Source organism: Equus quagga, chromosome 12, assembly GCF_021613505.1.
Source record: "Equus quagga isolate Etosha38 chromosome 12, UCLA_HA_Equagga_1.0, whole genome shotgun sequence".
NCBI lineage: Eukaryota > Metazoa > Chordata > Mammalia > Perissodactyla > Equidae > Equus > Equus quagga.
The window spans coordinates 103,784,968-103,810,294 of record NC_060278.1 but is presented as its reverse complement, the minus strand read 5'-3'; the positions used below and the strand labels follow the sequence as shown (position 1 = coordinate 103,810,294).

At 42.2% G+C, this 25,327-nt stretch overlaps 1 protein-coding gene across 1 annotated transcript in view; it reads right to left on the bottom strand.

Annotated features, from left to right (window-relative positions):
- Window positions 1–245: 245 nt before the first annotated feature.
- Window positions 246–25,327, bottom strand: part of DOK5 (docking protein 5) — a 151,780-nt gene continuing 126,698 nt past the window's right edge. Inside the window, exons 7-8 of the mRNA XM_046679457.1 lie at window positions 9,094–9,214; window positions 246–995 (exon numbers count right to left, since the gene is read on the bottom strand). Coding sequence (XP_046535413.1) covers window positions 931–995; window positions 9,094–9,214 — 186 coding nt within the window. The 3' untranslated portion in view covers window positions 246–930. The remainder of the gene's footprint in view (window positions 996–9,093; window positions 9,215–25,327) is intronic.

The window sequence follows — 25,327 nt, the reverse complement described above, 5'->3', positions numbered from 1 at the left end:
GGGTCTGTGTCTTTTTACTTCGATAACCCCAGACTCTATCTAGCACAACACCTGGAACCAGGAGATGCTTGGTACAGACCAGCTTACTGAACGAGCAAGCAAATGCGTAAACGGTTAGATTGGCATTGGATGCAATGGCAAACCATGCTCATGGCTCGTAAGGAAAATATTCACACACCTTCAGAAATACTGAAGACACACAGAAAACCACATTGCCAGAATCCAAAGACCATGTGGGTGAAGAATGACCTTTTATTTTAAAATGTTTTATGAAGGTACTCCAGACAAAATAAAGGCTTTAAGAAAAGGAAGTGGGGGGATCCTGTGAGGGAGAAATGGTAACCCTGGAAAGAATACTAAAGGGGCTTTTAAAAAGTTATTTCTTAACATAATAGGTAAGAATGCATCAAAGCACTGATTTAACTAACTAGTAATATAATAAAATATGATTTCCAATAGTTAACTAGAACCATAATATTAATAACTGAGGAATATGATATAAACAAATAACAAATAATTAAGAGCCATTTTACTGTCAGTACTGACTGTCATACAATTGAAACACTCAGAAGGAAAATCACAAGAATCCACAAAAGGATAGATCCAGAGAGGTGCAAGGACATGATATCTACAATAGAAAATCATTTTGTGGCATTGACTCCTTTCTGTCCAGCTGTAAAAGAGGGAACAAAAGTTGATATCTATACAGTATGCTTCAATCACGCTAAGATTTTTTAAAAAGAAAGAAAAGAAAGGAAAAAAAGAAAAAGACAAATTTTGTATTGCAGCGTTTCCCAATGATGAGACAATTAGCCAGGACTTGAAGCTTCTTTTCTTCATGGCTTCTCTCGCTGCCATCCTGTGACCTCCGGGGTGGATCTGTGGCTAACCCATCGCAAGCGCGTCACACACAATTCTTGGCAGTTACTGTCAGTGCTCAGATCGGTAGGCGGGAAAAGTCTCTGTTCGATGAAGCTTCAGAGGGCTGGTGACATCTTTTCCAAAAAAAAGTTTTAAAACGGCAGTTATATTTCAAGAAAGCCCACAATCAAATTAGCTAGGAACAAGTTTCTATATAACAGAAATAACTAACATACGACACAGGACTTTTTCCAGAGGCCGCTCACAGGGATATGCAAAGAAGAGTCACGAGAGATTGCGTGATTAACATATCATTTGCATGTGGCCTTTGCACTGAGCTGTGATGGAAGCACTAGTAGATATGTTCCTCCTTAATTCTTAATTGTTCATCTTGATCAACTCCTATACCAAAGGTATTTAAGGGAGATGGAATCATAGGACTGTGGAAACTTCTTTCTAGGACAGTCTTTGGAAACCTGACCGGAAATAAAACAATACTCTACTTACAACTAGGAAGTCTTGCTATAAGGGAGGCCTTCTTAAACTCCAACTAGTCTTTATTATTTCAGGTTTAGGTTCCAAACCAAGAAAAGTGAAGAAGTCAGGAAGGAACACACAGGCCACCGTTAGCCCCCTTTGTGATATAAGACAGGCGTTGTCAAACCCTCTCCATAAAGGGCAGATACTCAATACTTTAGGTTTCGCAGACCATATGGTCTCTTCGCAACTACTCGATGCTGCCACCTGTAGCGCAAAGGCAACTATCATCCATACGTAACGAACAGGCATGGATTTCCAATAAAACTTCCTTAACAAAAACAGACAGCAGGCTGGACACGGCCAGCGGGCCATAGCTTGCCAATCTCTGCAGACAGATCCCTTGATTTTATAAAAGCAAGAGGCTTTACTGCCATCTGCTGGCTGAGGATTCCCACAGGCAAAGCAGTTCACACTGCAGACTGCGAGCAGCTCTCAGAAGCGACAGAGCGAAAGCCGCACGCCTGAGCACAGACAGCACTCCTGTAACCACGTGCGGATCAAGCCAGCATCATACACAGGGAGACAGAACTGCAGCTCAGGGGCGCACGCACGCCCCGCCGGAACTCACTCAAAATGACGCTGTCCTTAAACACTGAACCAAGCCCAAAGGTTTATGGTGGCACGTGGCCCGGAAGCCTTAAGTTGATGCTCTGACACATTATCACAAACTGCTCTGAGCTCCATCAGACCTCAGTGGAGTCCCTGGGTGACACCAGAAATCACAGATTCTGAAATTTGCAAGCCTCCAATCCGAACCATAAGAAAATTATATATCTAGTCATACAATCCCTGGCACACAAGAACAGTGATTATTATCAGAGAAGTTTGAATATTAAAATATCCCAAATCACAGGAAATAATTTCCTCCAGCCTCCTAGCCACTTTGAACACGAATTCTATTCTCTTGCCAACACACATATACACACACACACGTGCTATAACATAGAGAAATTCTATTAATGGGTTTGAGTGAACGTCTGGGTATATTTTGTTATAGTGTGATAAAAGTCGCCACAGGCAGCAGACAGTGCACAAACACTATTGTGCGAAATCCAAACCTTTGGCCAAGTTAAAGCCCTTCCTGAGCCTTCGACCATAGCTCCTCAGACTCTGAGTTTGTGAGAAAATGACTGACAGTATTCACTTGTGGTCAAGTCGAAACGAAGACACCAACAGCTTCTATCATTATGGCTAACTGGCTTTCTGGCTTGGTTTGAACGCCATTTTAGCTTAAAGCCAGGAAATGCATTGAAAGATTTTCTTACACTTTTTCAATTCACACAAACGTCACCAGCTGGTACTGGCCAGTAGACCTCATCTGGGCCCAGGCCTGTTCTCTGGCCTGCACAGGTCCTGAAACATTGGGAATTGCTTGTCCATATTTAAGTAACTGCAGACTTCCCATAAAGGGGTCGATTTCCCTGTCCTATTGTACGACTGGAAGGTGACACTGGCCCCGTATTCTGCCACAGCGTGACGGCTAGAGGTGGCTGCAGACCGTCCTCTTCCACTGAGGCCTGCACTCTCCCTGGGCTTCACCTGGGGCCTCACCACACCCATCTACCCCATTTCACTCTGGCCCCTATAGACACAAGCTTGAAACCTTGGTCTTTTGTCATTTTTTCACATTTTCTCAGATCCTAGTCTATTACTTCTCTCTTAACTTCTGCATGTACAACGTATGTGACTGTGCTAGAATTCATATTGAAAAACCAATGCTAACTTTTCCGAAGTAGCCACTTGCTCCAAGAAACTCTCATCCTTACAATAAGTATGTAAATTGCATGGGCTGGAACCGTCCTCTCGAGGAGCCATTTCCATCGCGCGGTGCCCGCCTTTGAAACACCCACGGTGGCAGGATTTCCTCCCACGGGGAAGAACATCTCAGATAAGAAAGAAACAGCCCTGCACTGGGAGTCAGAACCCTGGAGGTCTAATGCCAGTCCCTCCACCCACTAGCCATGTGATCTCGAGCAAGTCCTTGACCTCCGGGGGGTCTTGGTTTCTGCCCTTATTGAAAGGGAGAAGACAGTCCTGCTCTTGCCAGCTCAAACTGTTGCCAGGAGTGCCCAACAAAGCAACATGGAAGATGCCTGGTAGAGTGTGACACAAAGATTTGGTGTGACTCTTTGATTTCCTAAAATTTTCTAAAGTCAAGTCTGACCAATGATATGTGCCTATTTTTCCTTGTTTTCGTTTTGAAACAGGGATGCTATCTTCCAAGGCAATTCAAGTATAAGGGTTCTAAAGATATTGAGCAATGGATCACCTATGGAGGAAGGGCAAAGACACCTAGAAGTTAACTTTAAGAAGGAGGTGAGGGAGTTTGAGAAGAACACCACACCCGGCTATCTCCTAATGCCCCTTATGCACGAGCTGCACTGCCTCCTTCCTGCCCTTTCAATGCCCCAATTCATTTCTGTCTCAGGGCCTTTGCACATGCTGAATTCTCTGTGGAGAGTGCTTTCCCTGGCTCTCTCTATGGCTGCCTCTTCTCTGACTTCAGATCTTGGGGTAAATGCTGCACCTTTCTGTGACCACCGCCTCCAAAGAAGTCCCTTTGTCGTCATCTTCCCCAAACCAACAACTCTGCTTCACTGTTCTCTATTACAAACACTTTCTTTTCCATGTGACACGGACCAAATTTGAAATATATTTATATTTGTTTAATTATTGACTGTGGCTCTTCTTTAGACTATAAGCTCTAGGGGCGCAGATACATGCCCGTCCAGTAGCCCCAGAATATCTCCATCACCTAGCACAGTGCTCGGCATAAAGTAGATGCTCAATAATCATTTACTAAATAAATGAATGAGTGAGTTAATGAATGAATGGAGAGGTGAAAACCTCAGCTCCTTACTAGATAGGTGATCTTTGACACACTAATACCCCTTCAAATTCTGTCTCTTAGTTGCAGATGGGAATAAAATACCCCCAGTGGCTGTTTGAGCACTAAATGAGATCACGTATGCTAAGAACCTAGTGCAAAGCCTGGTACACAGTAGGTCTACAAGAAACAGTAGCTTCTTTTTTTTTTACTGAGAAAGATTGGCCCTGAGCTAACATCTGTGCCAATCTTCCTCTATATTGTATGTGAGCTGCCGCCATAGCATGGCTGCCAACAAGTGGTGTAGGTCCGTATCCAGAAACCAAACCTGTGCTGCCAAAGCAGAGCGCAGCAAACTTAACCACTAGGCCATGAGGCAGGCCCAGAATGGTAGCTTTTATAAAGATACTCATCGAGTATGTCTTGTCTCCCTCATAAGGAACAAATCTGGCACTTCATAGTGGTATGTTAATGTTTGTTTATATAAAAAAGGAGAAAAAAGTTCTCATGTTCAAATAAATTTACAAAGCTCTGGTTTAAACAAGATTAAACAGATTCTTTACTGCAGGACATCTCAGAGCCTTGAAAATATTGGTTTACACTCTGAATCTCTAAAAGGAGAATTGAACATGCAGCATTTCTCCCAAACTTATTGGACCCTAGTACTTTTTCCGGAGAGGGCAATAATTCCCAGGGTCAGCAATCCACAGAACACAATTTGAAAAACGTGACTCTGTGTTTATTTTCTGCAATGCCTTCCTAAAAGAATCCTGTGGCTACAGTGTTCGACATACACTTGTTGAATGGTTTTCTTTCATAAATTTCTTCCACTGTCTTCATGATAAACCTCCTTCACGTGTTGATTCTGTATATGCCTAACCGTAGAAGAGAATTTCTATATAAAAGCTGGAAAATAGGCTGGGAGATGTAGTGAAGGTAGACTAAATGTGTCTTAGTTTATGTGGCAAGTGTCAGAATCAGCACCTCCCCCTCCTCACCAGAAGCAGTGGTAATAAAATGATAATTCCAAAAAAGACCAGCAGGTGGCGCTCTAGGACTAATTTTGAGGAGGAAATGAGAATTTTTCTCAAACCAGTTGGCTAAATCCCTTCATAAAGGTCTATATAATTTCCAAGATTAACCTCAAGATCTGTCAGGAAAAGTCAGCCTGAAACAGATCAAAGTAGGGGAACTGGCTAGGGGAATTACAACTCATAGATACCAGGAAACCAAGAAGAAATTATGAGCTGTGTAACCTTACTATGTAGCACACAGAGCGCCATGATCTTAAGGTTTCCCAATTTTGTTTTTTTTGTGGGGGTGAGCGGGAGGGAAGAGATAGGTAGGTGGTATAGGTGGAACAACCGATGAACTTATTCTATTTATCTGTCATGTAAACGACCATTCCTGATAAGTAAGATGATGTTAGGTGAGCCGTAAACAATTTTTTTTAAAACCTATCAAATTTACTGGTAAATTGGGTCCCGTACTACACACAGAGCACACACTGGTACTGAACCTCAGTGAACCTTGGTGACTAAAAAGTAATCCACATGATAAGATAAATGTGGACAAATCTACACAGGACACCCTGGTGAGGAACATTGCAGTAAATATTGGTGCAAATTAAGTATCAAGATAAAACACATTTACATGAATTTCTACACAGGTAACAAAAGTAAGTGAAAACAAATAAAATAACTGGTACAGAACATAAAGCAAAAAAATAATTTTGAAGCAATTACAATGCCATTCTCATTCACACAAACATTCTAAGACACTAGGACACTTCATTGAGTATTAATATGCAGCCAAAACAGGACAAACATAAGAATTGTAATGGAAATTTTTGTTCAATGAAGATCATACTATATAACAAAGAGCAAACAATAAGTTTTAATTATATTCAAAACCTAGAACACAATCATGTTCAAAACCCTCTAAATTCTCAATCACAAAGCTTGAGAATCCATCATTTATGCAGAAGCTCTGTGGCCTTTGTTCTTGTTATCACTGGCATTTATTTCATTAGAAACTTAGTCATCACTATCTTCAAATTGCTGTTTTGTAAGTAGTATTACTGTGTTCATTTGAAAAATCTATACCAATAAACTTGAACCTCATTTTACAGTAATGCCTCATTACTTTTGAGTATTGGATTACAAGAATAGTAAATAATAAACCTGAATATAAAGGGGATAAACCCCAGTCTAATTCGGATGAGCTGTTTGGTTTATGGCTTCCTATTCTTGATAGAAACAACAGCCATAAAAACTTCTCCAAGAACGGGAATTTCTTTCTTTGCTGTGATGTTTGTATCGCTCTGCTCCACTTCTAGAGGTAACATTATCTCTACTGTTGTTGCAGAATTAGTGGATTAGCCTTTGATAATCATCCCAGACCTGTCGGCTCTGTGTGGCCTTCCAACCATAATATGGGCTTTTTGCATGCACCTATATTTGCAATTTTTGTTGTTGTTGAAAAAACTGTCTGTATGCTGGAAAATAGAGTTGTTTTCTTCATAGGAACCTGATGTGGATATTGTCAGGGGCAGCCATATACACTCTAGGAGCATACAAACAGTATGCTAACAATACCTAAAACATCCTCTTTAATCTTAAGAAGAAGATTTTTAAAAATATTATTATTATATTATCAGGGCCCTGATGAGACTGTTAGCCCGAAATCATTTCTGATGAAATCCTACTCATTTTGGTTAAGGATAGTTAGATTATTAAGTTAAGGATGGTAAGATGATTATGTTCTTTATAGGGTATTTTGTATGAATAAACTGTGCTGAGATTTTTAAGCTCCAAGATATTTGCTAATGAATCTGAAACAGCAGCACGTCTTACGTCTTCCATGTTCCTCACTCTCAGTGCATCTTTGCAAACATGGTATTCTAGAGAAATCCAGTGATTTATCAGCTTTGATGCAAGCTGACTATTCTCAAATTACCACACTGCATCTCAGGAAGGAAGGCAATTTCTCAATTTCCTCTCTATGAAGTCTACCTCACTTTGGTTCTTGACTTTCTTTTGAATTCCAGGCACATGGAATCTAAAAAGACATACCTTCTGTATAAAGATTATCTTGGTGTGTATAGAAAGTCAAATTACAAAGCAATTCAGTCGCTTTGTGTGACTATATGTTCACACGCACCCTTCTTTTAAACCTACAATACTTATTCATCTTATCGTATATTAGAAAAATATGGCCAGTTGTTATAAGAGTATAAAGGTTGTTTAAAAAACTAAATTTATTTAAGTAGAAGAGACTGAATAAAACTGACAATGGTACACACCAAAAACTGCGATGATATTCAAAAATTGCAAAAATTTTTGAAGATGATATGGAACAAATGGCATTTGTGACAACCTGATCTAACCCAGCTCTCTCTGTAGGTATGTCTTGGAAAGTAAGCTTATGTATCAATTATTTATCAATACTGTCACTCACTCAAAGACACTGAGGATACGTCTTTTGAGCATCTACAATGTGCCATGCTCTCTGCTAGTGAACACAGCCTGCAGTCATAAAGACTAGAATGTAAGCACCCTTCATGCCCTCTGAACGTTATACATTCATTCAACAAATGTTCATGGAATGGCTACTCCATGCAAGGCATGGGGGATACAATGATGGGGAGAAAAGAAGACACAGCACTCCTGCCTCCTTGGTATCATTGCTTCCTGGAAGAGCTAGTCATGGGTTAACTGACCACATAATTAAATATGAAATGAAAATTATGCTGAGGCTATAAAGGAGTGTCGTCATCCTCGTCTCATGAGTACACACAATCGGAGATTCCACACCAGTTAGAACAAAGTCTGGGAGCGCACTGGAGGTGAGACAGAATTACCCAGGATGGGGGAAAGGCACACCATTCCAGGGAGAAAGAAGGGGAAAAGCTCTCTCGGGGAGAAATGACCAGCAGGAAGGGCTGAAAGGAAGGCTGGGTGACCAGTGTACAGAGAACAAGCATTTAGGGCTGAGACCGTTGTTTTCTAGGGTCATTCACTTGTTCCCGCATTTATTTATTCAGCATATTTCTGCATACGAACTAGGTGCTGTGCAGTGCCTGCTCCTCCAAGTTCTGGGATCTTGCACCCTGTCTTCAGCAAAGATCCCCTACATAGGCCTATTGGTTTATTTATAAGTTATATATGAACAAGATATTCTTATACACTATAAAACATACAAAGGTGCATTTGAAAGGATAAGAAATGGTTAAATAGACTTTCTAGTTGTTCTGTTGTCACCCCGTGAGCCACTGTGTGCCCTGCTTCAGAGACCATTTTCTGGAAGAGGGGCATCTCAGGATCTGCTTAGTCGCAGCAGAACCAGAGCCAAGGACTGCCCGCCTCGGTGCGCTCCCCTTCCGCTTGAGCACGGTTCCTAAGCTTGAGCATTCATGACACTCACCTGCAGGGCTTGTTAACACACAGATGGCTGGGCCCCACCCTCAGAGGTCCTGATTTCGGAGGTCCGGAGGGGGGCCTGGAAAGCTGCATTTCTAGCAAGTTCCCAAGGAATGCTGGTGCTCTTCATCATCAGTGAATAGATTATTTCTTGAAGCGTGGACCCTAGACCTCCTGCCCAGACCCTGTTGTAGGTGTTTGTTAAAAGTGCAGATTGCTCAGTCACGTCCTACTGCTTAAGATCTAGAATCTCTGGGATGGAGGGCCCAAGAAGCTGCATTTTAAGCGCTTTCCCCCAGGACACTGTGATAGAGTTAAGTGCCTGGGAAGCTGGGCCTTGATGGGGGCCCTGACCCTGGGAGGAAGGGGACTAAGCAGTGCAGCACGCGACAGCAGTGGGTTGAGCTGAGCCCCCCCCCGGGGCCGCCAGGCCCCCGTGCTTACCTTGCAGGTGGTAGAGCTGGCCTGTGCTGCGCTGCCGCGTGATGTGCTGCCAGTAGGCGCTGCGAGGCAGGGGCACCATGGTGCTCAGGGAGGCGGCCCGCTCACTCATCTTCATCTGGAGCTGCGTCAAAGGGAAGACAGTTTTGTGTCAGCAACCCTAGGACTGAAAGAGATCTGACCGAGGGAACCTGAGAGCCGAGAGTCTTAGAACCACGGAGCTAGGCGACAGCAACTCAGTGAGTACTTGCCCGTGGTGGTGGACAGCTGTTATTCTGGCTTCTTCACAGCATCCATTCTTCGCCGGGCATTGATTTTTCTTTGGGGAACTTTCCTCCAACTCGGCACAAATCCACCTAGTCATGGGGGGGCTGACCTCATCACTGACTCTAGGGGTGGCCTGGTGACCCAAGCCAGGCCAATAAGACACAATCCCTGGGGATATTTATTAGAACTTTTGCAGAAGAGAGTCTCAGTAGAGGTAAGCCAAGGGTTTAGGCCTGTTTCGTGCATCACTTTCTCCCCACGGTGTAGAATATTTCCTGGCACAAGGTAGGTACGCTCTAAATACTTGTTGAATTGAATGAATGAGCTTTCTTGTGGGGTTGCTGTGAGGAAATGAGATGGGACTGGAGCATATCTTGGAACAAGGAAGGGAGAATGTGCCAAACAATGGACACAAGTGAGAGGAGAATGGTTACAAACTGGAGAGTGAGAGTCTTGACAAGCTCCGTTGAGACCCTGGATCCCACTTGAACCCAGAGACTAGCCCTGGACTCCTCAATTACATCAGTCAATCCCATCTTTCAGTTGAAGCTGATTTGAGTTGGGTGTTCTATCACTAGCATCAGAAGAAACCCCTGGCTGCTCTACAAGCGCCTGATTCTTGCTCCAGATCCTGAGGAAGGAAAGGAGAAGTCGTGGCTCTGGGCTGCAGGCAGCTAAGAATATCTCACCCAAAAGACACTGTAAAGCCCCAGATCCTTGGGGAGTAGTCAATGGCCTGTCCGACCACATCAGGGGAACCGACCTTACAAGGGCGGTTTCAGAGAGAAGACAGCCTAGTAGCCTGGGCAGAAGGTGGATAAAAAGAGAGGGAAAAGAAGACAACGCACACAAGAGGAGTGGGTGTACCATCTGAGGCAGCTCTCCAGCCACCCTCTCATCTGAGCCCTGGGCTAGACACAATCACGATATAGCTTTATTATGTCATGACACAGGAAGGGACTATTAGCAACGTTTGATTTCCTGGAGTTGCCTGAATATCAAATAACTCACCCAGTCTTATAAAAATGAGCTGAGAAATAAGCAGATCTGTACAAGGATGTACGTTGGGACGTAGTTTGCAATCATGGAAAACTAGAGGCAACTTAAGGCTCCATCACTCAGGACCTGGTTAATTGCACTTAGAGCAATGGATACTTGGCAACTGCAAACCAGAGGAAGGGAGATTCCCATCAACTAAAAAGGAAACATTTACGTATTGTATCATTAAGGAAACAGTGAACTGCAGACCACTGTCTCCAGTGGAAATCCATTTTAACTGCTCATGCGAAAAATGGTGGCATTAAATGCCTGCCCATTTGGGTTGTATGAGAGTTCAGTGAGATGACACTACTTAGCACAAAACAGGTACAGGAAAAAGTGGATGATACCATTTATATTATTAGCATTGTTATTTTTAGTATAAATTGCAATGTCCATTTAAAGATTTTTTTTTTTAACAAAAACTTCCCCTCTCCACACCCCTTCAGCATGGTAGGTCTAGGCATGAATGTGTGTGCAGTCACTCAATAAAGCCAAAATAATATGAGGCTTTGTACCCTGGAGCCCGAAGCTTGTGGTAGTTGATGAGAATGAACTTTAAACAGAGATTATAACCATTTATTCCAAAGACAATTTAATTTATATGTGTTGTATTTACATTTAACCGATTGGGTTCTCGGTCCCTATCACAATAGGACAATTACTGAAATGTGTCCCTGAGTAGAATGACACAGTATTAGGTTTCATGCAGACGTTTTTTCCTCAACATGTCCTGTTAGACAGAAAGAGCAAAAAGCTGAGAAGAGGGCTAGTAGAAAAGCTCTGTGGCTATTTCTCTATTTTTGTAGACATGAAAGTCTCAACATTTAAGAGCAAAAACCAAACCAAAACAAACAAAAACCTATTTACCGGTGACTTCTGGTGATATCTAGCCTCATTTACATGGAATGCAAGAAAATAAAGAGAGGAAAAGAAGTGAATTTTCAAGGTATTGATTATTTGATTTTCTTAATATAAAGAGGTCATATCTGAGATAAGAAAAAAGCTAATATAAAGAAAACATTTGGGAAATAGCCATCACTTCAATTATTCGCTACATTAATGTGAGTGTATTTCTGCAGCCCAGCATGATGTGACTGTATTTTTAGAAAGCTATTTAGGAACAAGAATGCAATGACACCAATGTCATGGTTCATGGAGAACATGATAAAGCTTGGCTCTCTATTTCTTCCTGAACACTTTTAAAGAATATCCAATTTTATGAAAGGAGCATTTTAATTGTCTTTAGAGAAAAATGATGAGAAAGTCTTCTTACTTAACAATGCAAAAATGTCTGAATTCTCTAAGGGTGAAAAGACAAGAAGCCATTTGGTGAAAAGTCTAGCAGGAAAGTTTCCATCCTCGTTCTTCTTTATTGACACAAGTAATTCGGATCCTTGATATTAACAACTATGGGTGCTCAGGCACACCACTGGTGGAAATATAAATGAACACTACATTTTTGGAGGAGTTAAAATTGGATAACCTAAAGTATCTGGAGAGAAGAATTGTATGCTTCCTCCTTTTTCTTTTAACCTTATACACTTTCATATACAGTCATGTGCTATATAATGATGTTTCAGTCAAAGATGGACAGCATGTATGACAATGGTCCCATAAGATGAGTACCATACAGCCTAGGTGCGTAGTAGGCTATACTATCTAGGTTTGCGTGAGTACACTCTATGAAGTTTAAACAATGTCAAAACTGCCTAATGACCCATTTCTCAAACCGTAGCCCCATCACTGAGCGATGCATGACCACAGTTTGATTTTTCCTTTTACAAGAAACATAGTACTTTCACATTAAGAAGCAAAAATAGAAATTACCCCAAACTGTAAAATTTTAAAGTATAGGTATTTCTGCTGTAACGTGATAGAGACATTCCTGAAAAACCTCCCATTCTGCAAAATTTTGGGGAAAATTGGGTTATAGGAAGAGCACCCAAAATGCACGCCCATTTATAACCAGAGTCATGTTACTTTGGAAGGTAGCTTGGAGGCTGGAAGTTGCCTAGGGATTACAAAATATGCAGAGGAACATTTGGTTGGAAATGCTGGCTTCAGAAGTGCAGGCTACAGAGATGTAAGATGGACTCTTCCAAAAAGGTAGACGCTGGTAGATGTGCAGCCCGTGAACGAGAGCCAAGCAAGGGCTGTGCGGGCTGCGATGCACCTCTCTGGGGGAGCCCTCTGTGCCTCTGCCCATTCTTATCTTCTTAAACTGTAGCTGGAAGAGGCTCTGTCTGTGCAGTTGTTTACTGAGGGCATTTTCCTTTCCTGCTAAAGGTCACAACTCAACTCCTGCCATTCTGGCCTTCCCTTGCCTAAAAAGGGGTTTTACACCAACACACTTCAATATTTCAATGAACCATTCTCCAATTTATCATCTGAGCTCAATGTGAATATACAAATGGTGTTAAAGTAGAACTGGATACCATATCTGACCCATACTTGTCCCCATATTTCCATTAAATACATATCCTTGAGCTCTACAGAGAACAGAAATCATAGCCCAAATCATCCATTTTGTATCCTGCAAGTGTCCGGAAAACTTAATAGAATCAGGGAACATCAGGGTTGGAAGAACAATGGGAGCATCCAGCCCAGTCTCCCGAGTTAACAAGTCAAAAGTCTAAGATCCAAGTTCACGCAGCAAGGAGGTGACGAGCTGACACGTGCTTCCCAGAACCCAAATCTCCTGTATCTCAGCACCTACTGAGGGGCACCTATTTGGTTCTCCATGTTTACTTTAGCTTAGTTCAATTCAAACAGCATCTTAAAACCATGGCTGCCAAATGGGAGACAATCTTTACAGCTGCTGATATACATTTTAACGTCTGATTTTTCCAGAGTTGATGAACTTACAAGGGTTGACCACCTGATCAATAAATGGGAAGCACATTTATTCAGCTTGTCATCAAATACTTGTTGACTTTGTTGATTTTGAGGCAGTCTACAACCTCAAGGAGCTTCTGTCCTGAGGGAGACAGATAAGGAGAATCAATTGCGAGACAGTATCGGTAAGGGCTAAGACAGACGACGTCTAGGTGCCCTGGGACGGCAGGAAAGGGGCAACAGAATGGGAGCAGTGGGAGCGAGGAGGGGAGTCAGCGGTCAGAGAGGAATCCTCAGAGGAGCTGCCACTCACACAGTCTGATCCCAAATATTTTCTCCTCTGTTCACTGACCTTCCAGCGGTTCTGCACTCTTAGCGGGCCGCAGGTCAGACCTGATCTGAGGTCAGATCAGGTGTCCTTGGTTGCCACTGCTAAATGTTAGACTCTTTAGATGACTGGATGTCGTCTGGGCTAACAGATGTGGAGGTGATGTGACTTGCGTGCAGGGACCCGAGAATGTGGTCAGCAGTGGGGAGTCACGTGTACAAATTGGAGGAACCAAAGTAAATACGTAGGCACAAGACTGGTTAGAAGAGTAGTGGCTAAAAATCATAGAATTTTAGAACCAGAAGAGAATTTTGTTTGTTTTGTTCACCGATGTATTCTCAGCTCTCAGAACAGTGCCTGGTAAACAGTAGACACTCAGGAAATATTTGTGGAGTGGAAGAAGTAATCCAACCGATGGTGGAGTCGAGCTGTCTCAAACCAGCCTGCAGAAGCTGAGTGTTACATTATCAGGAATTCTGCGAGCTGCTTTTTAAATACAGCCATCATTAAAAATTAAATTATATAAACTTACAGTTAAATAAATTGTGTATATATAATACAGCTAATTGCATAGATATTATTCAAATAATTACATGTATGGTGTGTGTGTGTGTGTGTGTATATATATATATATATATATATATAGCTCAAAACTCATCACTTCCTGATTATTTTATTATAATCTATACTCCTCATGTTATTTATATCAATTGTATCTATGTGGTAGGAAAACTATATAATAGTATGCTTCTGTATATCTCTTTCCAACTCTGTGTACACATGAATACACTTTTCTTTTTTCTTGAGGAAGATTAGCCCTGAGCTAACATCAGCTGCCAATCCTCTTCTTTTTTGCTGAGGAAGTCTGGCCCTGGGCTAACATCCATGCCCATCTTTCTCTACTCTATATGTTGGACGCCTCCTACAGCATGGCTTGACAAGCAGTGCGTAGGTCTATACCCGGGATCCAAACCAGCGAATGCTGGGCCGCCAAAGTGGAACGTGTGAACTTAACCACTATGCCACTGGGACGGGCCCGTGAATACACTTTTTTCAGAGAGCCATTTACTAAATATTTGCCAGCACACGAGTGAATCCAACCCATTAATCTAAAAGAAGGGCTGCCAGCGAAATATGGCCTCTAAATAGGCTGTGTGCGGTCTGCGTGCCCTCTCCAATTTCCCCACTTCTCACCTGGTTATCCTACTTTTCCTTCAGGAGTCAGCTCAGGAATCACCTCCTCTCGACATTCTCCTGACATCTCTTCTCCCTCAGTGGCATCAGGACCTCCTCCCAGACATCTCCTCATTCTGTTCTTCCTCTGATCATTGTTTTGTGATAGCCGCTAAACCAGCCCACCTCCTACCTTAGGCCATGAACTCCTGGAAAACGGGGATTTTATCTTTTATTTCTGTATCCCTAGCACCTCGCTGGGGCCTCCAGGGGCTTAACAAATATAGGACGGACGGATGAACGAAAGAATAAACCCTGCTTTTGCCCAGGTCACAGGGAACAGTGTTCAGAAATAAATCCTAATCAACCCAGCAAATTAGAAGCACTGTTGCCCAAGGCTGAACTCCTGCTAAAGCTTTAGGTCCAGGTTAGATTAACGCGCAGTCACTGGCTGCAGGGGACAGGACAATAAAGCTCTGCTCCATTCAAGTGGTGAGCAGAAGCAGAGGCTGGAGGGGGTGGGGGACCTGCTAACACACATACGCACAGTGGGCTAGGACAGTCCAACAGCAGGGGCTCAGCTCTGCACATTTATTCCTTCTATAGGTAGCGTTAGCTCAAAATCCCACCAGGGAAGAAAGACCAGGCTTTGTGAAAATCAAACAAATGCCACCCTGTACTTCAATGCTCAAACTTTTCCCCAAACAGCAGGAATGCACACAGCTCCTTTCCTAACCCAGCCTGAGTTCTGATGCTGCCCAGAGGCCTGAAATACTCAATCAATGGATGTAACTGATCGGGTTTTGAAGGCACAAAGAGTATTGTGCTTTCAGGGAGATAAACTGACCGTGGAGTCACAGACCCAGGTTTCAGCTGTCCTCTTGAGCTGTGTGAAAAGAGACACATCCATCCTCTTGTTTAACCTCAAATTCTCCTTTCTCACGGAACTTTCCTTCTAAGGAGACCGACAATAAAATGAAACAAATAAAAAATAATTGGATCGGCATGAAAAGGAATGAGATCCTGACACATGTTACGACATTGATGAAGCTAAAAACATTACGCTAAGTGGACGAAGCCAGTCCCAAAAGACCACAAATTACATGATTCCATTTACATGAAATATCTGGAACAGGCAAATGCAGAAGAGAAAAAGCAGATCAGTGGCTGCCTAATGCTAGGCAGGTGGCGACTAAAGGAGACGAGTTTCTTTTCAGGGGGATGAAAATGTTCTGGAGTTGATTGTGGTGATAGTTTCACAATTCTGTGAATATATTAAAAACTGAATGATACAGTTTAAAAGGGGGCATTGTATGGTAGGTAAATTATATCTCAATAAAGCTGTCACCAAAACAATAAAATCAGATAGTAGTATGTGCTGTGCAGACTATTAAAAAAAAGCATGATATAGCAAGTTACTGGGTGGCTACTTCGGTCAAGCAGTCGCAGAGGAAAGTAACATTTAAACTTGAGTGACAACTGGCCAAAGCAGGGTCCCTATCATTATCCTTGTCAACAACACAGATTCTTTTAAAAACCTCCCAATATTCACAATCATGGAAGTGCTGATTGCCAAGACCCTTCCCTCATAATGTTGGGCACGTCAGATCAATGCTCTTGGGAGAGAAAAAGTTCTAATGACCACTATGTATAACTTCTCAGCGAGAAAAGAAGAAGAAATGTCTTCCACGCCGCCAGCCATATTTGTGGTCTCCGTATTCTTCCCTTGGTTTGACTGACGCTTACTCGCTGCCTGTGCACTTCTTATTTAAGTCTGAGACCAGGAGTGCAGGGCCCTCATGAGTCTTAGCCACTATACTGCAGCCTATTGCCCTTCTCTGGAATCCAGCTGTTTTTACAGTAGAGCATTGTGTTTTGCGAAACTGAACAGCACGACAGGATGTAATTGTTTGCTTCTACAGCCAATCATGAGTACCATATGCCATGTTTGTGGCATCGGTCTGGATCCATTCAGAAACAAGCACAAATCATCACAATGGCAAACGTTAGTACTTCAAGACCTAATTCCATCCTCATCAGACTCTTAAACTTCCACTAGCTTGCTCCTTAAAAGTAACTCAAGTGGGATCTCTGCCAATAGCAACTTTGCAAATGCAAATCATATTATAATTTCCCATTCCCTCAACCTGGGCCCCCGTGCAACTGTAGACGGACTGAGGACACAGTTTTGACAATAAGATTGAGCTGTGAGTCAGAGCTACGTCTAATGCCTGAATCTCCGCTCAGCCTGACACCCTTCCAAGGCTCATGCAATTCTGATAGTAGACTCAGTTTAAGAAAGTATATATAAACCAACTTATTTTCTGTGCATATTTTAAGCACAAAATGTGGGCAAAGTTGACTCAGAAGGGACAATTCAGTCCATGAGAGAAAAAGTAAAACTGGGTTCCAAAAGAAACAGCATCTCAGTGTGTCTTTCTCTCATTCCACTCAAAACTCAGCTGTCACGTTCACACTACCCTTCAAGTTACCGCCGTTCTCCATCTGGCTTCCTGAACTATGCTTGCGAACTCTCCTGTTAAAATAATATTTGAAAATCTAATCTACCTATGCTTTCTGGACCCTGTGTCGGAGGTTCTCCAACTTTTGCAAGCCTAAGAATTACCTGGAGGGTTCATTACAATGCAGATTCCCACAATGCGGGTGGGGCACAGGAGTTTGCATTTCTACCGAGTTTCCAGATGGTTCCAATCTTACTGGTCCATGGACTACACTTTGAGAACCACAAATGTTATTTATCACAATTGGATCAGCATTCTGGGAAAAAAGTTTCCCACTGTGGTAAGAGCTCAAACTTGGCCGAAAATCTGGGTTAAAGTCTAGAATCTACCACTAATAATTGCATGACGCTAGGTTAGTTATCTACCTTCTGTATCTTTAATATCTAGTCAGTAAAAAACGAGAGCAAAACCGTTTCCACTTTGCAGCTAATTCCAAGAACACACATGACTAGTGGGGTTCTATTAATGTTAGCAACATTTATAATTAGCCTTATATCAATCAAAATATTGTCTTTAGCAAGAGTTTCTGAATGAGGTCCTAGTAGGAACATTCACATTTTCTTTTTAAACCTAAACATTTGATATTGGAGTGTGTTTCTGGCTTGAGGGCAGAAGCTTAAAGAGTTTTCAGGCAACAACAACAAAGTCACATATCGAATTGAATAAATAAATATGCTTAGAGAATATATGTAATTGCCTGGTCCCAGTTGGTATATAATGAATTCAGTGAACAAGCGTGAATGGAGCTCTTCCTACAGGCATGAAACAATTGTAGGAACAGGAGAAAATCCAAGAAGCTCTAGGGTCCCCGAGGATCAAAATCCCCCCCTCCTCTCCCAAGGAGTTTGTCTACATTCTCCAAGGCAGCTCTATCTTTGGATCTGGTAGTATTTCGTTTACCTGGGTTCAGTCATCAATTTAAATGGAGACTGCAGCCAAGAAATCAAGAGAAGACTGAAACTTGGAAGGGCAACAATGAAAGAATTAGGAAAGATCATCAAGTGTAAGGAAGTGTCATTAGAGACTAAGGCCAAGATATCCACACCCTCATATTCCCAATTACTACGTACAAGTGCAAAAGCTGGACAGTGAAGAAGGCTGACAAGAAAAAAATGGATTCACGTGAAATATGGTGTTGGAAGAGAGCTATACGGACACCCTGGACCGCCAGAAAGATGAACAAGTGGGTCCTAGAGCAAATTAAGCCTGAACTATAACTAGGGGCAAAAATGATAAAACTGAGGCTATCCAACTTTGCACGTCATGAGAAGGCAGGATTCTTCGGAAAAGACAACGATGCTGGGCAAAGCAGAAGGCAGCAGGAAAAGAAGATCAAATGAGATGGACTGACTCCAGAAAGAAAGCCACAGGCCTGAGTCTATAGAAGCTGAGTAGGGCTGTTGAGGTCCGGACATTGCGGACATCACTCATTCACAGAGGACAGGACATTGTAGATGTCATTCATTCACAGAGGACAGGACATTGTGGACGTCACTCATTCACAGAGGGCAGGACATTGTGGATATCATTCATTCACGGGGTCGCCAGGAGTCGGAGCCGACTTGATAGCACGTAACAAGTATTTTGCCCGGTACCTAAAAGGGAGCAGGGGAGGTACACATTTATGTGATTTTTTTTTAACTATTTTTTAAAACTTGTAACACATTGTATTCTTTCTTTCTTAGTATTGATATATTTTTATTGTGTTCAGGAAATACAGAAAAGAACATAAGGCAGACTTGAAATAAACCCCATACTCGTCATCTAGAAAAAAACGAAACCAAAGAAACAAAGAGAATTTTAACATGTTAATATATTTTCTTCCAGTCTTTTTAAAAATGTGCATACATAATAAATACAACACAAACTACTTGATAGTGTATACACTCTTATGCCAGCCTCTTTTTTCATTTAATATATTAAGAATATATCTTACATTCCTAACTACTGCCATCTTCTACACTGTCATTTTAATGTCCGTGTCACAGCCCATCCTTTGGCTGTAGCAAACTTTGTTCATTTCCCTAACCATTTTTAATTTACTAGATGAGATAATGTAATTAAATTCTGACTCAATCTCCTTTATAACATTTTTTCCTGCTAACCACGATTTGCATTCTGGGACCCACTCTATCAACAACTATTTCAATAACCACTTTTTGAATAAATTTGAAAATTTAATTTTAATTTAGATGTCAAAGTTAGACCGACAAAAATTACTTTTAAATATTACTACATCAGAAAAGTGGACGAGTTGGTGATTTTGTTTTTATTCTTAAACAAAGCAGCCTTACCGTCACATTATCGCCCATCATCCAACAGACTAATCTGTAGCCATTAAAAAGAAAAAGGTAGATCTTTGTGAAGTGATATAAAATAATTCTAAAATCAAGAGGCTGCAATGACTTATCTATGCCTGCTCATGGAGACAGCTCATCACTGGGATGGGTTTAAATACCATCTATCCACACTCTGATGATTTTCAAATGCACATCTGTAACTCCAGTCTTTCCCCGAAACCTCAGACTTGTGTATTTAACAGTCTGCTCCCCACCTCCACCCGGATGCCTAGTAGGCATCTCTCATTCAACGTGTACAAACCCAAACTACAGTTTCTCACGCTCCTTCCCCCCTGACCACTTCGCCTTCTAGGTAGATGGTTCTTCCAGCCTACCTGATGCTTTGTTTAAAGAAGGAGAAGAAAAAAACCTTTGAGACTACCTTGTTCACTCTCTGTCCTACAAGAAGCTCATCCATTGGCAATTCCTGCTGTTCTAATCTTCACAATGTGTCGAGAATCCACCACTTTTCACCACCGCCTCCATCTCCGCCATCCTGGTCCACGTCACTAGCGCTCACCTAGATGCCTGGGTGACCGCAACAGCCCCCGATACACCTTCTGGCTTGCACTCTTGCCCCACCCACCCCTAGTCTTTTCCAAACAGCTGCCAGGGTGTCCCTTTCAAAAGCGAAGTCAGCATATCTCCCCTTTTCTCAAAACCTTCTAGTGACTTCCCAACTCACTCCAAGAAAAATGCAAAGTCTTTCCCACGGCTACAAGGTCATAGGACCTGGCTCCTAGTTACTTGTAGACCTCACCTCCTACCTCTCTTCTCCTCCTTTCATCTGCTTCAAAATCACGGCCTCCTTGTACTTGAACATACAAAGCACAGAGCTGCCTCAGGGCCTTTGCACTTAAGGTCCTCTCTGCCTGGAACAATCAGCCCTTAAAAATTTTCAAGGCTCACTCCTCACTTCCCTCAGCTCTCTGCCAGAGTGTCACCTTATCAGAGCAACCAACCTCCATTACTCTTTCCTCTTACACTGCAGTCTTCACAGCATTCACCAACTCTGGATAGAGAGTTATACGTCTATTTTCTATTGTTGATTGTCTGCCTCACCCCCCATAACAATGCAGTAAGCTCCTTGAAGACAAGAACTATTTCTGGTTCTCTGATGTACTCATGGTTCCTAGAACAGGGCCTGCCACAAAGTAAATACTCATATTTGTGGAACGAATAAACTTATTAATAAATAGATAAGTTTTATATCTATTAAGTGATATATATTCTGGAAGGATACAAAAAATCTGGTGAAGTGTTTGCTTCTGAGAAAGTAAATTGATGGCCCAAGACGATAAAGCCTGGGAGAGACTTATTTCACATTGTACATCCTTATGCACAATTTGCATTTTATATCATGTGCAAATCAACTCTTTTAATCCAAAAGTCTTCTTTTGATATTAATGCATCTCAAAATGAATCACAGCCTCTTCCCTCAATTGCATACCATCCCATGCACTGGTTTCAGAACTCTGGAACTATGAAGAAGGTGCTGAGGAATACGTGTGAGTATGCCACTCCCCCAAGAACAGGCTCGCCGAGAAGAAACATCCTCCCACTTCAAACACAGCAGTTTCCTAGGTCCACCCCTCACCCCAGCCCTAACCCCTTCAGTCTTCTCCAAATGACACTTACAAGAAAATGAAAACCGAGGGAAGTTAAAAGGAGACTAGAAAAGCATTCTCAAAGAAGCTCAAACATAATTTCAAATCCCTAACCAGAGACAAGTACTCGAAATATCTCATGAATAGTAAACGTTTTGAACTGAATCTTAAAATGTTAGGTTTATTCCTACAAAATTCAGACCAAATGTCTCCCTTGAAAGAGAATAGTAGTCTTAGACAATACTTTAAAAAAAAAAAAAGACATAAAAATCAAGTACGTGTTTGCGGAGCATGCAATCTATTCACCAAGTCTGGCAAATCTACATTTCTGAGGTTTCTCAAACACCCTGGTAAAGTTCTAGCAAATATATCTTATTTGGTTCGGTCCTGGGTGTAATTTACTGAGATAACTACATTTGCTGCATTCTTTGGGGTTCCTTCCTCTTGATGAAGCAGGCTCGCTTAATCAATACACGCTGCTTAAAATCCTAATTGCTCCGCTAAGTGGTAGAAACCAATTCCTCTGGAACAGAGGTGCACATGCTGTCGAACAACTTTTGTAATCGCTGTGGGGCAACCACGCTGTTGACAAAAAGAGGTAAGTCATTCTCAAGGTGTCCAGAGGTCTGCACAGCGGCTCTTGCGCCCGCTCTTCCTCCACCTGCTGGACAGGTGCGATCTCCTTTGTGTTAAGAGCAGGAATGACCTCTTAAAGGATCTGGCTTTCTGCAATGAGAGAGCTTAACAACTTGTTCTTGCTTTCCTAAACACACAAAACCTGGTGAACATGTACTGCGGATACACATGGAAAGACCGGTTGATGTCCAGTATAATTAGACAATTAGGGAATGACGCCTGAATGGACACTTCTGTTCTCAGTACAATGGTATAATCTCTGAACGATTGCTTCAAGTTTTACTGTGAATTTTTGTATGCATAAACAGCATCAAAGCATGTGTCCCATGCTGTGCTCTCTCTCGCTCCCATTACATTTCTTCTAAGGACCAAGGAGCCAGACTCTCAGAGTCACTTTAGAGCAGTGGTTCTCAAAGTGTGCTGCCTGGACCAACCACATCAGCATCACCTGAGAACTTATCAGAAATACGAATTCCAGTGCCTCACCCAGACCAGCTGAAACACTGGAGGCGGGGCCAGCAACCTGTGGCTTAGTATGCCTTTTAGGGGACTCTGATGCTCCTGAAGGCAGAGAACCACTGTCTCCCCCTCCCGCCTCCTCACCCTATCAGCCCCGCCCAGACCACAAACACACACACAGTCAGGCCCCAGATGCCTCGGTTCCACCTCCACCGAGTCTCCCAAATGAGCACAAGTCCGGGCTTTGTGCTTCTGTCCCGATTCTTCACTTAGTAGTTGTGAACCACTCAGCCTTAGTTTCCCCATCTATGAAATGGACCTAATGAAACTGTCACTGAAAGGCACAGGACTCCAGGACGTTGGAAGGCAATACAACACTACCTATTTAAATTTAAAAATACTTACAAACTTTAATTCAGAATCCAAACTCATGAGTTTGGAAAATTCAGTTAAATAAAGTTAAGTTCAGAAACTCAGTAAAATAAAGTTAAGAGTATAGAAGAGCATGTGGACAAGGATGTTTAGTGTAGTATTTTTTATTAATGGCCAAAAAAATCTGATATTTCCATAGATGGCTTAATACATTAATGTTACTTCAAAACCCTGAAATATTATGCAGCCATTAAAAAGCATGAATAAGACCAAGGTCAGCTAACTTTTCTGTCGAAGGCCAGATGGCAAATGGCTTTGCAGACCATACAGTCTCTAGCACCAACTAATTAACTCTTTTTTTTTCAATGCAGGCGACGCCGTGTTCCAATAAAAGCTTACTTACAAAAACAGGTACAGGCTGGGTTTTGCTTGTGGGGTGTTGTTTGCCAACCCCTGATTCAGACCTATCCCATGTAACTTTTAACTATGTCCATTAGGCATTTATATTTACTGTTGAATGAGAAAACCGGGGGGTAGTTTTTAAAATGTGCAATGTGATTACAATTTTGTAAAACCAACGATGACCCCCAAATACTGATTATGTGTATACATCTATGTGCGTGTGTATATGGATACATAGACTTCTGTATAGGATTCAAAGGGTAAAGAGGAAAACAGGGAAAGATAAGTGCGAACTTCTTAACAAGATTTAGGAGTCGCTAATGAAGGGATAGGAGGGAAGGAGATGCATACAAATAGCGAAGAGAAAAAAAATACATACCAATAACCATCTATATGATCATATTTTTGTGGTTAGTTAAATGTTACATACATGGGTCTATGTAAAAATAAATTAAATAGGATTCAAAAACCAATCCTTATCTCCAAGGATAGTTGTGAAAATTAAACGAAATAAAGCACAAAGACGCTCAGCACAGAGCCAGCTGGAGCCGCTCGTTCCAACTCTAATTATCCCTCACTTTCACCGCGCCTCCTAACTTGGTTTTCTGCTTACACGTTCCCTGCCTGATGGCCCTGCCTTTTCCCTTCCCCCTTCCAATGAATTCTGCCCTCTGCATTCTTTGGTTCATTCACTCACTCACTGCATCCATTTATATACTCTGGGCGTCATCTATAAGTCATGCACTATGCCAGGGGCTGGAAACTTAAAAATGAATAAAACACAGTTCCTCGGCTCCCCAGGACTTTATAAAGAATGGCTTTAAATCTCAGCTCGGCTCGCATCACCATCTGCCTCCACAATGGCGCTCCTTCCTCTACAAAAGACAGCAGATCCTCTTCTAAGCAGAGCTTTCCTTCCTGCAGGCGGAGGAGATTCCTTGTATGTGCTCCTAGACCTAGTGCCTGGCAGGATTCCTGGCACAAGGTAGGCACTTAAGAAAAAGTGGGTGAATGACACTGAAACACTGATGGACAAATTGATTGACTTGACTGAACGAATGAATCATTAAGTGAATGAGAAACCCCCATAATCTTCCATCCTCTTGTCATTTCATCCTCTTCTACTATAAGTCAATAATAATAATGGCTCAGATTGATTTGTATTGAGTAGGTGACAGGCACTATGTCAAGAAATCACTTGCCTTACCCCACCCAGCAAGGTGTGTAGTAATATAATCCTCCCTTTAGAGAGGGGGAAACAAATGCTCAGAGTGGCGAAGTGACTTACCCAAGGACACTGAGCTGGTAAGGATGCCCAGCCAGGATTTAAGACCCGGCCTCCTACTCCAGAGCTAAAGTTCACATCAAAATTCTGTGTATTTTTCACAGGAAGTGTTGAGGATGTTATGAAGACCTTTAAGAATAGGTTCATATCCTGTTCATAGTGATAAAATGAAGCTGAATTTTATTTCCAAAGCTTAGAGAAACGGCAACCGGTCGAAAATCTAGGCTGCAAGGATATGGGAATGCCACCCCCGCCATCTTGAGGAACAGAATCTACCAGTGATTCCACCAGACCCTTGGAACCCCACTGTCCCAGGGGCCTTCTCTCAAGTGGAAATTAACTATCTGCCAAACGTGGTCTCCCCTGGCGGCCTAATGAAACCTGCTCTCACGGGCTGCCTGGCCCTGATTCCAGCTCTGACAGATGTTTGGCATGAAACACCCAACGAGCTATCTTTCCTTTCTCCAATTCCTCTCCCTTATTCTGACACATGGAGAAAAAAATGATGGGTACTCCTATCATCAAAATGTTACAAGAGATCACAGAATATTATTGAACTGTCAAGGAAATAGAGCAGGGGCTTACTTCTTGAACGTTACGAGAAAAAAAAAGGAGAGAGAAGTAAAGAAAAAGCGAGTAGGAGAGAAAGATTGCTTTCCTGTTAAGGAAAAAATGCAGTGGAGACACGACTTGGTGAGCAGAACTCTGGCTAAAACAATGCCTCCTTTGTCACTTGCGGCTTTGATAGAGCAGACTGTTAGTGAAATCAACCATTTGGGGCCAAATTTCCAAGTGCAGCATTATGCTGAGCACCAGATGCACTCAAACGGTTATTTTCACGGGGAATGAAAGTGATTTGCATCAATTTATTCAGAGCCATCTGAATTCTCAGCCACATGCATAAAACAAAATCACTGCTCCCTTTGCTTCTGATAACTTTTTATGCCTCCTTGCTAAGGAAATCCTCTCCC